Below are 17,400 nucleotides of genomic sequence, written 5' to 3' on the forward strand. Positions count from 1 at the left end.
TATTACTAGCCTTGCCTTATTTCTCACTATGGTCTTAAACTCACCTATTTTGTCCTTGAAAATCCATTTGGTACCTATCACATATTCATCTTTTGGTCTAGGCACTATGTACCAAATATCATTCTTTCTAAATTGATTAAGCTCTTCTTATATTGCATTTATCCAATTCTCATCCAATAATGCTTCCATCAGATTCTTTGGCTTAATCAGTGAAGTATAACAGAAACAGGTCACTTCATTTTTAACCTCTTCTAGTCTTGATTGTAGTGTTTAGATTACAAATGATATGATTTGTGGGCTGCATCTTTTTAGCCCAATGCCTTTGGTGATTTAACATCCTCCCTCTCAACAGGTTTCTCAAGCACTGTGTTCTTATCCTTAGGTTCAAGTTCAGTATTTCTCTTAAAAATCTCATTGTCACCAAACTTATGAACTACCTCCATGCTGCACCAGGAAAAATAAAAATCCTTTTATGGATTGCTTGTTCTGATGCTCTTCCTTGCCCTAGTACTTTAGTTAAGTAGAAAATTAAAGAGCATGAGATTTGTCATAATTGTAAGAGTGAGGAGAAGACGGTAATGCATACTATTTTGAGTTGTGTACTTGTTAAATATTTATGGAAGCATGTTGATTTTGCTTGTTAGTAATGTAGAACTTTGTTTATTACATTTTGAGATCTTTATTTTGGAGCATTGGAATGTTTGTCTAAGTTTGAGAAGGAGCGGAGTGGTCTACTTACTTATGTTGGACAATTTGGCATAGTTTTTATGTTGGGTTGCATGATGGTGTCATGTGCAGAGATCAAGTTTTATTGGATGGTGTAGATGATTTGCATATGGAACATGTGGCTGCTCATTCTTATTAGGCTCCAGTTTCGATTCGACGTGTTCAACAGAGGTGGGAGGTACCTTTTGTTAACGTTGTTAAGATCAATGTTGATGGAGCAACATCATCATCTAATGGGATTGGAGGAGTTTGGGTGGTTACTCGAAATTGTATGGAAGAATTTATGGTTATGTTGACTAAATCTTTTGCTCCTGTGACTTGTGCATTAATAGTAGAATTATTAGCCGTTCGTGAGGCTTTATTCTTTCTTGATAATGGCTTTGTTGGTGGTGAATTAGGGAGTGACTTTATGTTGGCTATCCGTTTAGTTCTTGACAAAAAAATATTTTTAGGTGTTAATTGTCATCTAGTTAGGATATAAAAGAGGCTCTTGTTTTTCTTGATAATTTTCTTGTAGGTATATTCCTAGGAACTGCAATAAGATAGCTCATATTATTGCTCGTTATTCTTTGTGTCAAATTGAGTATGAAAGTTGGATTGAGGAGCCAAGTCAACAATTAGTTTTTGTTCTTCATGTTGATGTAAGTTCTGGCATTTTTGGTTAATAAAATTTAAATTTTCTTTCAATATATCTATATATATATATATATAAAATACTCTTAGATATATTAAAATAGATATGTAATATATATATATATATATATGTATGTGTATACATCATTAAACTAATATTACTGTAAATATAGCATAGAAAAAAACTTTAATAATCATGTTTTCAATTTTTTACATTTTTAATACTCTTAGGTATATTAATTTTTATTTTATTTTTATCCATAAGTCCATACATTTATTAGAATATTATATTTAAGTAAATAAATAATATTTTGATAATTTAATTTTTTATTGATAAAAAAATTGATAATATAAATTTAAATAAGTACGTAATTTAGTAAAAAAAATTATTAAATTAAAAATTTATTAATAATAAATTAATATTTTAAAGTTATAATTTAAACGATTTATAATTTTGTTGGATTGAGTTGACACGTTAATTGACATATTTAGTTAAACAAATTAATTTGAATCAATTTTGAATTAAGTTAATTCCAAAAAATACGTTTAATAATCATATTAAATGTATTAATCAAAATTGAATATGAACTTTCATATCATAATCAAATCGTATGATTATATTATGACCCAAATTATCATCCTAGCTGAATCGAATGGACCTAGCATTAAATCAATTGTTTTGGTCTTTAGACCTCAATCCATTTAGTCCATGTGTGGTCACGGAGCCAAACATCCTCTATAGTATATGGACCTAGCATTAAATCAATTGTTTTGGTCTTTAGACCTCAATCCATTTGGTCCATGTTTGGTCACTGAGCCAAACATCCTCTATGGTATATGTGGATGGTTTCAATTTATTTAAAGAAGCAATCACGAAAAAGTTACAGAAAATGCCTTTTTTAGAGCTAAACATAATTATTTGATTAAAAAAAGGTATTCCACAATGTATTTGGTAAAAAATATAAAGTATTTTTTGGATTCAAAAAAACCCTTTTACGGTTCTTTTCCAAATTAATAGATGCTTAATTTTTATGATTAAGATTCTAAAAGCATAAATTTTTTTTCCCTGTTTAAGTTTCAAAAGCGCTTTTTTATGGTGTGCTATTTGTGAAAAATAGTACAAAATATTATTAAATAAAATCACTTATAAAAAATGCACTATTGGCACGCTCTAGAGCATTTTTAAATGATTTTTTAAAATATAGAATATATTCTTCATGTAAAAACATCTTTTAATATATATAATAAAATGTTAGATCTACAATAATACTATTTATTTATGTTTTTTTTATTTTTATTTTATTTATAAAGCCATATCATATCGAACATGAAGCATGGACTATGCCTGACTAAATAGAGTGTAAGTCCATGATGAGTTAGCCATGGCTAGGCTCATGACACCACTGGCACAAATAATATATGAATAATAAATTATATTAGTGAACTGATAGCTTTCATTATTTTGTTAATTTTTTCAAATTAATCATTATAATACTTTATTAAATTAATCTTTATTTACTATTTAAATTTAATAATTGTTTTTACTATCATACTTTTTTTATATTTAAAGTTTTTTTCTTTTACAGTTATGTAATTAATTAAATGTTATTGCCTAATAAATCATAAATATAAGTTTATTTTAGTGAATTTAAGTTGTTTGTTATATTTACTCTATAAAAATGCATTAATTTGAATAAATAAATAATTACAATAAACAAAAAGTAATGTTGACACAAATATAAATAGGCTGGTATGAACACAAATTGTGCCAATATAAGCACAATACCACAAATAAATAAATTGATACAAACATAACACTATAAATAAATAGATTGATAATAACCTGATATCAGCAGGAATGTGCCAATGGCACAATCTCATTTGAGGGAGTAAAATTCAAGTACTTAGATAGTTTATTATCCCTCTAAAAATATATATGTGAAATCCATGAAATAGGATCCATATGTATATTAGAGAAGGGAGCACATTATTATCCCAAATAAATTCTTAATTGTTCTCAAACTGATAATAATCCTCACTTCCAAACCCCAAAAAAAAAAAAAAAAAAAAAAAAATGAAGAAAAAAATAGTAAATTGATAAAATTCCTATTTGTTGATTTTATTTTCTTTGTCGGCCAGTTTCCTGCGTGATGACTGACCACTAACATCACGGAGAAGAAAGTAGATGAAATGTTCCTCCACCAGAAAGAAGGAAACAATCTCTTTTCTATTTGCCACCCAAACAAAAAAAAAAAAAAAAAAAAAAAAAAAAAACACACACAGAATCTGTTTTTTTCTTCTCCCAGACACTTCCATTGCAACCGCTCGTTGTTCCATTTCCATGCCACCACTCAACGGCCTTGAAGCTTTTTGCTGCTCCTTTGTTTTTCCCTGATCCTTGTATTCTCTCAGGTAATTTCTAATTTATTACAATTTTTGATTTTAAATTTTAACTGAACTGAACAAAAAGAAAGAAAAAAAAAAAAAGTAAAAAAAAAAACAATAAGTGGTGTTTGTTAATATATTTGTTTCTATTTACTTGTCATGCATTTAAATCATATTTTTCCAGTTGGCAAACACTCTTTTTCTCGCTGATGAGGACTTCCTTTAGATACCCAAATTTTGTTTTTCAATCTATTTCTAAACGACAAATGGAATTAAATTGTAAAGCGAAATTTTAAGGCCCCTCAATTTTTACTTCCAAATGAGGTGGATGGTTAACTACCCCTTAACCAATCCCATTCGGTGTTTCTCAAGGAAATTAAATTTATTCATGAATTTTGACAATGCATTTGATTGCAATATTTTTGGCTGCATTGAGTTTAGAAAAGAATTGCAAGCGACACACACATGTGTTTATTTGGGAAAATTTCAAAATTGAAAATAAAGTGATTGATCAGTTTTATTCTGATTGATGTAGTGTAGCAGTAGGTCTTTTATGGTGGCGTAGCATGAGCATGGTATGAAGAGAGAACGTCAGAAATCTTACATGTTTTTCATTCTCTTTTGTGATTTATATGTAGATTTTTTCCGCGTAGCAATCGTTTAACGCATAGATATGGTTACTTTTTATTTCTAAAACTTTCTTACTTATTTGGGTGATAGAATCTTTAAATTTTTAAGACTTGTCCAAATACCAAACATATACCCTCTAATTTTCTGCTTTCTTCATTCATGTTTTTCTGACTATAGATTGAAGAGATCTAATTAATAATTAATTTTTGACAAAATTTAGTTCATTATTGGTGTTCCATATTTTGTTGTTTTTATACTCCTTGTTGTCTACGAATTTGTCTTTTTTGCTTATTTTTGTTTTATGTGAATCTTTTTTTGAACTTGCTGTTATTGCTCCTTCTCCCTGTTTTGTGTTTTTGATTTCTCTGGAATTTAGAACCTGGGTTTAAAAAAAAAAAAAAAAAAAAAAAAAATCTTGCCAGACAATTTCCAAGAGATAACAGAGGCATCATCATGTCAACTCAAGGTGTATGCTTGAATATTCAACGCCATCATGTAAGTAATTTTGAACTTTTATGATTTCCATAAGATTATATAGAGGCTAGAAGCTGCTGAATTTGGATTGCTCATGTCAATAAAAAGTTGTCTTCGAGAAAAAGAATTCTGGATAGATAACTTTGTGCCTTCACTTATCGTGTTCAATGCCAATTCACAGGTAGTGATGGATAATGGCATAGTTCAAGTCACCTTATCGAATCCAGGTGGGATTGTTACTGGTATAAGATATAATGGCATTGACAATCTGCTTGAAGTTCTTAATCAAGAAACTAATAGAGGGTATATGTGTGACAACTTCTTACTCTATCTCTTTGCTGTCCCACTCTGGTTCAAGACTAGTCTTGGTTTTCCTACGTGAATTAAAAGATGAGCAGAAAGCTCCCAATTTTAGTTTGCTTGGATATAATAAGCATAAGTAGGTAGATAAACCCAAAATTACTTTAGGTTTTCTTATTTGTGGAAATACAAATTTGAACACAGTCAGGCTAAATATGATTTAGGAAATAATAAAATTGGAATTATATTTATCTTCACTGGTTAACTCTTAACCAGAGCAAATTGTTGCCACTTTTGAAACAACTAGCCTTTTTTTTTTTTTTTTTTCTTTTTTTTAATGTAGGTACTGGGATCTTGTTTGGAGTGCACCCGGAAGTAAAGGAATATTTGATGTGTATGCACCTTTTCCTTGTCCTTATTGATGATTAGAATGTAATATCATACTAAGTCTTGTTAAGACAATCTTCGCATTGAAATTCATTTCTTTCTAACAACCACTAATCAGATCTTTGTGTAAATTGTATAAGGTTATGATGAATAGAATTCAAATGTTGTTAGAATAACTTGTTATGGAACTCTACCAATGTTCTCCTTTCAATTAGTGCCAACCATTTTTTTTTTGGGTTGTTCTTCTGCTAATTCATGAACTGGGACTGATTTTTATGCAGGATTCAAGGTACCGGTTTTAAGGTTATTGTGAATAATGGAGAACAGGTTGAACTTTCATTTACAAGAATGTGGGATCCCTCCCTTGAGGGGAAGTATGTTCCCTTAAACATAGACAAAAGGTCACTGCTCTTATAAAGCCTACTCCAATTAGCTTGGATAAAAACTTCTGACCATTTTCACTTTCAATTTGTAAATGCTAATTGCAAGTGCTTATGCCTATTCTTTCAGGTTTGTAATGCTATGTGGTTCCTCAGGCTTCTACTCTTATGCAATTTATGAACACTTGAAGGGATGGCCTGACTTTGACCTTGGTGAAACCAGGATCACTTTCAAATTGAGAAAAGACAAGTAAGCATATGTACTCCACTTGTGTTATAATATTTAGATGGTATTGCCTATGGTTTGTGGTGATGAATGTTTTGAACATGTACTTAGATTTCTAAAGAAAATGGAACGCACAATTAGAAAGTTTTTGGCCTTCATTAGATATTAAGAAAGAAACTCTGATGTATTTGGACAGTGCATAGGATTTTTCTCTGAGTCTTTTGTCTATGAATTCAAGCAAAACGATTTGCAACTTATCTTCTCAGAACTCTGAAAATAAATTTATTTAGCAGTGGAATTGTTTGAATGCATAGGTTTCAATACATGGCTGTAGCGGACAATAGACAAAGATTCATGCCTCTTCCTGATGATCGCTTACCTGGGCGCTGCCAAGCTCTAGCATACCCTGAAGCTGTCCTACTTACCAATCCCAAGATGCCCGGGTTCAAAGGAGAGGTACTTTTTCCAATTGAAAAAAAAATTGTTTGGGCACAAGGTGCTTGGTATGCCTACTATTTAAACATTGTCATTAAGTTATTTGAAATTGACTTGTAGAACTTTACTTACTTTTTTAGCAAGGCGTTAGTATGATTTTCTTCCTTTAATTAGGTTATCACAAGAATATTTTGTTTGTTATTGATCTGTTGACCTCAGGTGGATGACAAATACCAGTACTCAGCTCAGAACAAAGATAATCGGGTCCACGGATGGATATGCACCAACCAACCATTAGGATTCTGGCAGATTACACCCAGTGATGAATTCCGGTCTGGTGGACCAATTAAACAGAATCTAACTTCTCATGTGGGCCCCACCACTCTTGCTGTAATTTACTGATCTCAGAGTGCTAACTTTTATGACCTAATGAGCTTTTTATATTCTGGATCGCTTGCATATTAGATTACAACATAAATATCTTGTACTGACTAATTGTGATTGCTTAGCATGTTCTTTTTCTACTATGTTGTCAGATGTTTCTTAGCGCTCATTATGCTGGACAAGATCTGGTGCCAAAAATTAGAGCTGGTGAACCATGGAAGAAGGTTTTTGGTCCTGTTTTTATCTATCTTAATTCTGCACGCAAAGGAGATGACCCATTATGGTTATGGGAGGATGCAAAAATACAGGTGAGTCAAGGAAGAACTATATATTCTTTCGTTGTAACATGGGACAGAGAGCTGTCAATGGATAGATACTGATATAAATTGATATTCAGATGATGACAGAAGTCCAAAGCTGGCCATATAGTTTCCCAGCTTCTGAGGATTTCCAAAAGTCTGAGCAACGGGGTAACATTGGTGGTAGACTACTTGTATTCGACCGGTAGGTGTGCTGCACACATATGAACTATTAGGCATCAGATATTTTCTCCACATTACTATTGGTAATGTATATAGAACTTACTAATCTTGTAGGGGTTTTATGCAAATATGCATGTGTTTAGCATGCTTGTATGATCTAAAATAGTAATTCTTGTTACCAGCTACTTCTTTTTTTTTTTTTTTTTTTTTCTCCAGTATTTTTATTTTTATTTTTTATTTTTTAAAAAAACTTTACCTTGTAGCGAATCTGATCATTGTGTTTGTCAATTACAATGTCTAGTTATATTAGTGAAGACCATATATCAGCAAGAGGTGCCTATGTTGGTTTGGCCCCTCCAGGAGAAGTAGGATCATGGCAAAGAGAATGCAAGGTGCCTTTGCTTATCATCTGCCTATAATTACCATTTTACGCTGCTTATAATTCAAGTGCAGTCTTTGTCATATGTAAGAAGATAATTATGTGACTCAGTTTCAATTGTTTAGGATGTAATTTTTTTATTTTTATTTTTTTTTTTACTCAGAGGATGGACATGGCTTGTCATCATATATGTAGTTTTTAGTAGGCATTATGATTTTGAACAGTGTCATCAAGCATTCTTCATTGTAATAATTGAAACACAAAGTTATCAAATAATTGCAAAAAGCATTGAGAATTTTAGGTTAAGCAAACAATATGCTTTTTAGAAATGGTTCAACTTCCATTGACCTTTGTATTGCATGAACTAGGAATTCATAGTACAAATGATATGTAAACTGTAGAAATGACAATTTAGACAGAAAAATCTTCAACGAATCATCTGTGCTATTAGAGTGCGTCGAGGATACTTGCATTAAGTGATTATTTTACATGATAAGTGTCTGAAATATTTAGACTGAAAGGCAATCTCAAAACTTATATGCCAGTATGATTTCTTTTATTTTTCCTTCAATTTGTTCCAAAGCACATTAATAAAGATAGCTCTCTTACATCTTAGGACTATCAATTCTGGACAAGGGCAGACGAAAATGGATATTTTTCTATTAACAATGTACGTACTGGTGACTATAATCTCTATGCATGGGTCCCTGGTTTCATTGGAGATTATCGCTATGATGTTGTTGTTACTGTAACATCAGGTTTTGCTGTCCTATACCTCTAACTTTTTATTTTTATATCTAGAATTGTTATTATTTCACGAAAAAGTAGTCTTTTCTTTGGGGTTTCATTTCAATAACTTGTATTCAGGCTCTTTGATTGAAATGGGTTATCTTATTTATGAGCCTCCAAGAGATGGGCCCACATTGTGGGAAATAGGCATTCCGGATCGCTCTGCTGCAGAGTTCTATGTTCCTGATCCTGATCCAAAATATATCAATAGACTTTTTGTCCATCATCCAGACAGGTTAGATTTTGTGCACATTTAATTAATATAGATTTGGGAGAATTTTGAACACCAGTCTTGATACTCAAACCCTGATGGTAAACATGGATAGGGGATAGCTCAACTGGCAATGACCAAGAAGAAGAGCAAAGTTTTTCTTTAAAAGCCTAATTTGATAACTAATAATTATTGCTTGTGATTATGTGGTTACTTAAAGATAGTCTGCAATATAAAGTCTAGAGCATCTTACACTGGCAGATTTAGGCAGTACGGATTGTGGGGCAGATATGCAGACTTGTATCCCAATGAAGACTTGGTTTACACGGTTGGTGTTAGTGACTATGCCAGAGACTGGTTCTTTGCACAGGTTCCAAGGTATGTTACTTTATAAGGATGAAAATGGCAAATCATAAGGCCAATTTATTTATTTTTATTATTATTTTTTCTCTTATCAGTTGGCCTCCTTCTACTTCTTTAGATGGTGATTATTCCATTTATTACGATTTGGAAGATTTGTGATAGCACCCATAACTCATCCTTATTTGCAGGAAAAGAGATGACATCCATGTAGGAACAACATGGCAAATCCGCTTCAAACTTAACAATGTCGACCGGAGCAGTACATACAAACTGCGAGTAGCCATTGCATCTGCAACTCTAGCGGAATTGCAGGTTGAGAATAGGATGGAAAAGTTTGCTACAACTTTTTTCTCTTTTGTTTCTTTTTATTTTTATTCTTATTAATAATTTTCTTTCAAAGGTTCGGGTTAATGATCCCAATGCAAGGCGACCACTGTTTACGAGTGGGTTGATAGGGAGGGACAACTCGGTTGCGAGACATGGAATTCATGGACTCTACTGGCTGTACAGCATCAGTGTAGGAGGTTGTCATCTTGTTGAGGGGGATAACACACTCTTCTTTACCCAACCAAGATGCACCAGCCCTTTCCAGGGCCTCATGTATGATTATATACGTTTTGAAGGCCCCCCATCTTGTGAAGCTGCCCCAATATGAATTGAGGTCCAAGAACATAAGACCTAAAAAATAAATATTAAAATCATAATGCGACTACTAATTAGTACTGTTAACTTTGTATTGATTTTTACATTATTACCCAAAAAAAAAAAACAAAGAAGAGTATTGATTTTTATAATGCTCAATTTCCTTTTTACGTAAAATTAACTGATAACTTTATAAATGTGTAAATATATCAATTTATGGGAATTTTTTTATATTTGTTTTTGTGTCCCATTATTGCTATTGGTTTTTTTTTTTTTTTTTTTTTTTTTTTTTTTTTTTTTTTCAATCAAAAATTTTGTTTCTAATGGTGAAAGAATTCGTCAGTTTATATTGTATGTTTATTATTTGTAAAAATCTGGAGTATATATTTTTTCATATTAAATTTGTTATAGTTAGTTCAAAGATAGAGTCCGTGGTTTATCTCATGTTGAGAGAAAAGGGGATTTGTTTTTAAGGCAAACTTTTTGTTTTAAACTGCAGCATAGGCCTTCGTGGTATCAGAGCCTGTAAGAATACTTATAGTATCAGAAGTTTGGACTTTGGCAAGGGTATTAGGATTGGTGAGTAGGGAAGAACTCTTAAACATGGATACTTCATCAAATGCATCACCCACTTCTTCAAATAGCTCTTCTAGAATGTCTTTTTCTATCACCCTTTCTCCTTGTTCTCCATAGTAGATCTAATTTAGCAAAAATAGACCAACTGGTTGAATATAAATATATCCCTCCTAAAGCATAGATAAATGATACTGAATTACCTCCTTAACCCATATAAACTTTTTCAAAATCCAACTATGTGTAAAATGCATCAAACAACTAATCACTTCCAAGAAGCTCCCTGTAAAAGAATACATACAGCCTTCCCAGATGAATAGCTGTATGATTCCAGCCATAGAGAAAGAATAGTTTGTAAATTATCTCTCAGGATCACATTGACATCTGGAAAAGAGAAGGCTACACATCCACCTCCATTTCGGAGCAGTTAGACTCATCTTGTCATTTCATGGATGAAAAGGTCTCCCAATTGCAGCAAGAATGGCTTCGCTTAATAGCACATTTCTTAGATATGAACATGTTATAATAGGGACTATCTTATCCACTCTTAACACAGAAAGCATCCTCCTATCATTCTATCCAAACTTTTGTGTACCTTTGTAAGATCCAAATCTTTCAAAGCAACTTAAGCTGCAGATATAGATTACAGGAGCATAACAAGTAGAGATAACCTATGTCGCTACTCTACACCACCAGATTGCTTTCAGACTACAAAATCATAATGTAGATCTTAGCAGGCCCGACATTATTGATGATGCCATTTACATAGAAGCCTAGATAGTAGACCTCCCAACTATTGTAAAAATTTCTTAGCCAAATCGTGAAAGAAGAATTGAAAAAAAATCACTCCTCTTTGTTGGTCAACCAACTACGAGAAGATTTTACACAATAACAAGCCGTTACATACTATGGATCCAACTTTCAAGGCTATGGCTGATGACAGAGTTGTTACAGTATTTAAGGGATTTGAGGAAGGCTCTAGCTCTAACAGTTAATAGGAAAGCTATATCTTTCCTTCGATGGTCAGCACCTCTATATCAAAACGATTTGAACAAGATGACAATCTTATCTCCACTTTTGGTTTGATGGTACCTACTCCTATCTAGATAAAGTTGGTGGTCATTTCATTGGGATATTGCTCTAGAAATGTGTGATCCAGATTGTGATTGTTGGCATTATGATGAAGATTCAAACTTAGATGAAGAAGAGTCTATAAGAAGGAGGAGAAGAAAGAAAAATATCCTTCATAACCTACAAACCGACAAGAAGGTAGTATCATCTAAACGATCAAGACTCCCCCTAGATTGGCATACACAAGGACAAAAGGCTACTACCAATGTATGAAAGAGGATTAAAATCCTTTATAGAGAAAGAAGAAAAACAAAAGAGGAATTCTGTGCAAAAAGGCACACAAATGCAGTTGCTAAACCTATGAAGAAGCTGAAAAAAGAGATTGAAGCAAAATCGACACCATGCATGATGTTTTCCCTTGCAAGACCATCCTATGATGAGGAGTTTCCATCTTTAGAAAGGAAAATTCATCCAATCCACAAAGTCAATTCCCAACTATTCATTCAATCAAAAGAAGTCATGTCAGATGGCTCCTTCAAGCTGCTATTTGAAGGAGAAGAAGTTTTGAATTGGCATATTTTGAGTGCTCAAAATCGGACCCTCAAGAGAATAGACAAAGATGGATAGAATAGCTACCTAGATAGCTATTACAACACAAGGCTAGACTATCTATCCTCAAAAGTTAGAAAGCTCCATGCCAACGTCATTACAAAGATCTCAACCCTAGACAGAGATCTTAGAGATCTAATAGACACACAGGAAATTAGTAGAGAATTCTTTGAGAAGGAGCAAGAAATCAAAGAAAAGAAGGCAATGCTTAAAGAGATTGATGCTGACCTAAAGGCACCAAAATTTGCCCCTTTTAGTGGTATGTCTATGTTTGCTATGCCTTCTTACACTCCAACTACTGATTTCTTCACAATATTTTAAATGACATATGAGCTTGTTAAAAAGCCAAAAGAAAAACCAAAGAGAAATAAGGAATAATAATCATCATCAGATGACATTCGAGGTTGCTAACAAACTTTGCGAGCAAGAAAAGTTCTTTCATAATTTCTAAAAGAACAAACCTCATATCCAAAAGGCATGTTCAAAATCTTATCTAAAAATCAAATGTGGAAAAGATACTTGCAGCTATATCGACAATAGAAGAAGAAGGAAACCTTCCAAACACCATAAGACCTTAAGCAAAAAAGTAACTCATGGATATTTCCTCAAGCAAAAAAGTAACTCATGGAAAGAAATATAAGGTTTTCAAATGATAAACACAAAGGCCAGTATACATCGGATGTTTATTTTTTCTGTGGAAGGAAAGGACATTATTCGAAGAATTGTCCAAAGAAGGAGAAAAAAGCAATAAAACTCATCAAGCAGCTTCAAGCATCAGTTCTTCTTTTAGAAGAAGAAGAGATAGATTTTGAATCCATCTTCTCGGAGTAAGAAGAAGTAGATAGTGACACTATTTTGACATTCCAAGGGCAGGATAGTGATTCTAAAATAGAAACTTCAGATGGAGAAGATGTACAATCCATCCTTCAAACATAGTCATTGCTGAGCAAAAAACCAATTCCAATGCTAAATGTGGAAATTGCATTACTACAGGACAAATATGCTAATACGGTTAAAGTGATCGCTTACATGGACACTGCAACCTATATGACAATGATCAATCCTCAAATCTTGCCACCTCACATGTGGATACCCCACAAAGAAAAGTTCAAGACTACAGATGATAAAATCATCTGCATAAAACTCATTAAATTAAATTCTTTCTTGAGTGCATAGTATGGACCAAAGTGATTGGTTGTTCACTCCTAGACTTATTCTCATTGGAGTGGAAATCTATTGTCAAACAAAACATTTGAAGATCACTGAAATGAACCTAGGTCACTTGCTTCTAAATCTGTATTAAATAGCCTGGATCGAAATTAAGTTCAGATTCTAATGGTCACCTTGACCCCTAATCAACTTGTGATTAGAAATCTTGGTATATGATGAAGATATCAAAATATGCTATGGATGTCCTATTGATAAGTCAAGTTAGAATACTAGTTCTCTAATTGAGTTCTATGTGTTCTCAAAGAACAAAGATATAGAACTTGACAATACAACCTCTTCGGGGTTAGCTAGATGATTTAAATAAGTATCTTTAAACATCATGATTAGCATAGGTTTATTACTCAAAAATGCCTTTTTACTCTTACTTTGGCTAAGATAAAAAATTTTCTTTTTCTTTTCTTTCCTTTCTTTCTCACTCTCAGATTTCTCTTTGTCACTCTCGATTTTCTCATTCTTTTTCTTCTCACTCTCGGTTTTACAAAACTTACCTGAATAATGAGGCTCAGTCTTGCCCTCTTGAATACTAGTTGAAGCCCTGGGTAGTATGTTAGACTTCTCCCTTTGCTGTTCGGCTTCCTTCCTTTGTTGCATTTGCAATTGATCTCTAAATACCTCTTTTGGTGTCAACGGCTCAAGTTTAATTTTTTTACCTCTAAATCAGAATACAATGGCATTTTCTAGACCATAATATATGGTATCCTTATCAAATTGCTATGGTCTTCCCAACAAAATATGTCCAGCATGTATAGGTACAACATCACATAAAATCACATCCACATAATTATCAATACTAAATTTTACATTGATTTGTTTATTTACCTTCATCTCTCCACTATCATTAAACCATTGAAGTCTATATGGTTTTGGATGTTTGATTGTTATTAACCTTAATTTCTCTACCATAACATTACTAATTACGTTGGCATAACTTCCACTATCAATAATCATACTACAAATATGACCTTGGATATCACAACGAGTATGGAAGATGTTTTCCCTTTATACTTAATCTACATCCTTGTACACGGTCAACACTCTTTGTGGCACCAAGCTTAGTTCAGCCCTTGAAGCTTTTGAGTCATGGGTTCATCATATTCTTCATCTTCGATTCCATCTCTTTATGCTCAATTTCGGCTTCAACTTCATCTCTATCAGTCTCCAACTCTCCATTGTCCTTTAGCACCAAAATTTTTCTAGTTGGGCATTGTTTGGCAATATGTCCTCGACCATCACACTTAAAACACACAATATCATGAGTTCTAGATGGTTTAGAATCAAACTCACCATTCGTTTTGGTGTTTTTGTGGATTCGGCTGGATTGTCCTGCTACTTGAAAATCCTTCAAACCATGAGCGACTACCCCTCCTCTTGAGTTGGTTCTCAATTTTCCAACTCCACATATTGATATAATTCCACTTGGTTGGAAATCTCTCGGTTTAATCCACCAAGAAACTTGGCCATTGTTGCCTCAGGGTGCTCATTCATGCTCAACCTCATCATAAGCATCTCCATCTCCTTGTAATAGTCCTCCATGGTTTACTCTTTTGAGACAAAGCTTGTAATCTTTGATGCAACATTCTATGGTAATGCCTTGCTATAAACCTTTTCCTCATGACCCCATTCGTTTGTCTCCAAGTGGTTATAAGCTCATCACCAACTCTCCTTCAGGTACTTCGTTCATTGCTCCACCATTGTAATGTATAATGTCCAAATTCCAAAGCTGCCAACTTAACTTTTTTAGCCTTCAAATAGATATGACAATAAAAAATCATCTCCATCCGTTCCTCCCATTTCAAGTAAGCCTTCGGATCACCTTTTCCCAAGAATAGTGGTATGTTGACTTTAATACTTTTGAGATCATCATCTTCTTCTTGGGTTTGTCTACCATGGATTTGCCTTACTTGGAGTGTAAATAGATCTTCGCGCTTCTCTTCAAAATTGTCTCCAAAGTTTACTTCTTCAAATCCCTTCCTAAAACATCTACGGCCTCCTCTACCTTGACCATGTCCTCCTTGTGGTTCCATCCTAGTCGGTCTCCCTTGTGAGTTCTCAAACCTGTCCAACCTTTGATCAAATTGATCAAATCAAGTATTCATCCTTTACAATTGCTCCAACACCGCTTGCATGCCTGTAAGTGCCAGTGTATTTCCTGATGCCCTGGATTCTCCCTTGAATCCCATGGAATCCTCTCTAAGTTCTCTTATTGAGCCACCTCCTCTTTTTAATCTTGAATCTGTTTGTCATGTTAGTAAAAATAATGCAAGAAACTCACCAAGATCACCCTCGCGTGTATCACTCAAATAAGGTCTCGTTCACTCATGTTTTCACACTAATTTCAGCTTGTTACCCTCTTATAAGCTCACTCTCTCTTGCCTTTTTCCCACTCAAAGAATATCTCAAATTTATTTTAAAACACACTTAAACAGCAACTAGATCACAAGTATGTTCTAATTAAACCTATCAATAAAATAAAAGCAAGTAGCAAGCAATTTCCGAGTGAATGATAAAATCTAGTCTCGACTTTACTTACTAAGAAGAAGGAAAAATGACAAAGCAATTTTTGAATTCAATAAAGGAATATATCAAAATATTAAGAGATCAAAAATTTAAGGATAAATTTAGAAAAGGATTCAACAATTAAGAAGAACTCAATTCAAACAAAATATAGGTTAGTTGTTGGTTGTAGTTCTCGTAATTTAAGTCCACATCTCAAATCCTTAAACCAATTTTAATCCAATCAATTGACACCAATATTCAAATATCCAGCAACCAAATTTGATTGAGCAAACAACAACTTCAACAAACACAACTGGATTTCCACACTAAACAAACTTAATTTTTCAACTCTCTCAAACCTAGCTTTTGCGTAATATATATATATATATATATATAACTTCGGCCTTTTTTTTTTGAAAAAAAAAATCTCTAATAGAATAACACCAACACAAAATCCAGTAGTACAATCACTACAAAAAAACCACAACATCAATACCAAACAAATTGTCAAACTCGATTGCACCTTCCACACTAACAAATTGCAAAATTTTAGGGTTATGCAATATGTTCTCAAAATTCTTCTCTTTTTATTATTATTATTATTATTATTATTATTATTATTTTTAAATATGAATGCAAATAATTAAGATTAAAAAAGTAAGAAAAAATCAACAACAAACCAAATTACTAAGAACTAATATGCAAAACCATCCATCAAACTATAAAGCAAAAATTTGGGTAACATAAAGAAACCTAATTTGGCTAGGATTTTTTTTTTTAAATATGCAGAACAAGTATAGATAGAAGCAACCTTAACTTAATGTCAAAATTTCAAACAACATAAAAAATTAAAACAAAGAAAATAAGATAGATCAAATTTGAACAAAATTCGGTTTTGATACCAAAATGATTCGAACCTAGGTTGCTCCTAAACCTGTATTAAATTAGCCCATATCGAAATTAAATTCAGATTCTAATGGTCATCTTGACCCCTAATTAAATTGTGATTAGAAACCTTAGTATATGATGAAGACGCCACAATAGATTATGGATGTCTTATTGATGAGTTAAATTAGAACACTAGTTCTTTAATGGAGTTCTATGTGTTCTAAAGGAACAAAGAGAATTCTTTCTCACAAATAAATTTCCTTATCAATGACGATCTAAATATTGTTGAGAAAATAAACCTTTAAATAGGTTTGATTTACAAAACAAAATCCTAAAATCACTGCATAAAAACCAGCCATTAGGATTTAGAATATTGATGTGGTCGAAATTCACTTAGCTTTTCTAATGTAATTTGTATTAATTAATTCTTTAATTTTGAAAAAGGAATTAATTAATTTAGAATCAAAATATTAAAATATCAACCTTCTTAAATAAATTTATCTAGCAAATAATTAAACAAAAACCAAAATAAAAGGCTATTTTCCTAATTTACAAGTCTAATTTCCAGATTTGGAAAGTAGTTGACTAGCTTTCCAAATAAGCTATCTTTGTCCCATCACCAGTTAATTTAGGCTCCAAATCAGATCTAATATGCTATGTAGGATGACTAGTAGGATTAGAACTGGTCCCCACATGTTACCATTGAT

At 32.6% G+C, this 17,400-nt stretch overlaps 1 protein-coding gene across 4 annotated transcripts; it reads left to right on the forward strand.

Moving 5' to 3' along the window:
• The first annotated feature begins 3,434 nt into the window (after positions 1 to 3,434).
• Positions 3,435 to 10,074, forward strand: LOC107421364 (probable rhamnogalacturonate lyase B). 4 transcript variants are annotated; one of them, XM_048476450.2, is made up of 16 exons: positions 3,435 to 3,771; positions 4,797 to 4,869; positions 5,030 to 5,151; positions 5,492 to 5,542; positions 5,817 to 5,936; positions 6,046 to 6,165; positions 6,456 to 6,597; positions 6,796 to 6,966; positions 7,113 to 7,268; positions 7,358 to 7,464; positions 7,744 to 7,834; positions 8,438 to 8,579; positions 8,689 to 8,845; positions 9,083 to 9,199; positions 9,373 to 9,496; positions 9,585 to 10,074. In XM_048476450.2, exons 2-16 carry the CDS (start codon positions 4,828 to 4,830, stop codon positions 9,837 to 9,839), a joined length of 1,917 nt encoding a protein of 638 aa, XP_048332407.1. In that variant the 5' UTR covers positions 3,435 to 3,771; positions 4,797 to 4,827; the 3' UTR covers positions 9,840 to 10,074. The 4 variants fall into 4 exon arrangements, with proteins under 4 accessions (XP_048332407.1, XP_048332406.1, XP_048332408.1 ...); XM_048476449.2 differs by having other exon boundaries at positions 3,436 to 3,771; positions 4,751 to 4,869; XM_048476451.2 differs by lacking the exon at positions 3,435 to 3,771 and adding an exon at positions 3,856 to 4,319.
• The last annotated feature ends 7,326 nt before the right edge of the window (positions 10,075 to 17,400 follow it).

The sequence above is a fragment of the Ziziphus jujuba genome, chromosome 5 (assembly GCF_031755915.1).
Source record: "Ziziphus jujuba cultivar Dongzao chromosome 5, ASM3175591v1".
NCBI classification, from domain to species: domain Eukaryota; kingdom Viridiplantae; phylum Streptophyta; class Magnoliopsida; order Rosales; family Rhamnaceae; genus Ziziphus; species Ziziphus jujuba.

Bases quoted from the DNA above. Each gene is read 5' to 3' on its own strand.
- LOC107421364 (XM_048476450.2), top strand. From the start codon at position 4,828: ATGTCAACTCAAGGTGTATGCTTGAATATTCAACGCCATCAT. The intron at 5,152-5,491 runs GTATATGTGTGA...TTTTTAATGTAG, and splicing joins AATCAAGAAACTAATAGAGG to GTACTGGGATCTTGTTTGGA. The intron at 9,200-9,372 runs GTATGTTACTTT...CCTTATTTGCAG, and splicing joins TTCTTTGCACAGGTTCCAAG to GAAAAGAGATGACATCCATG.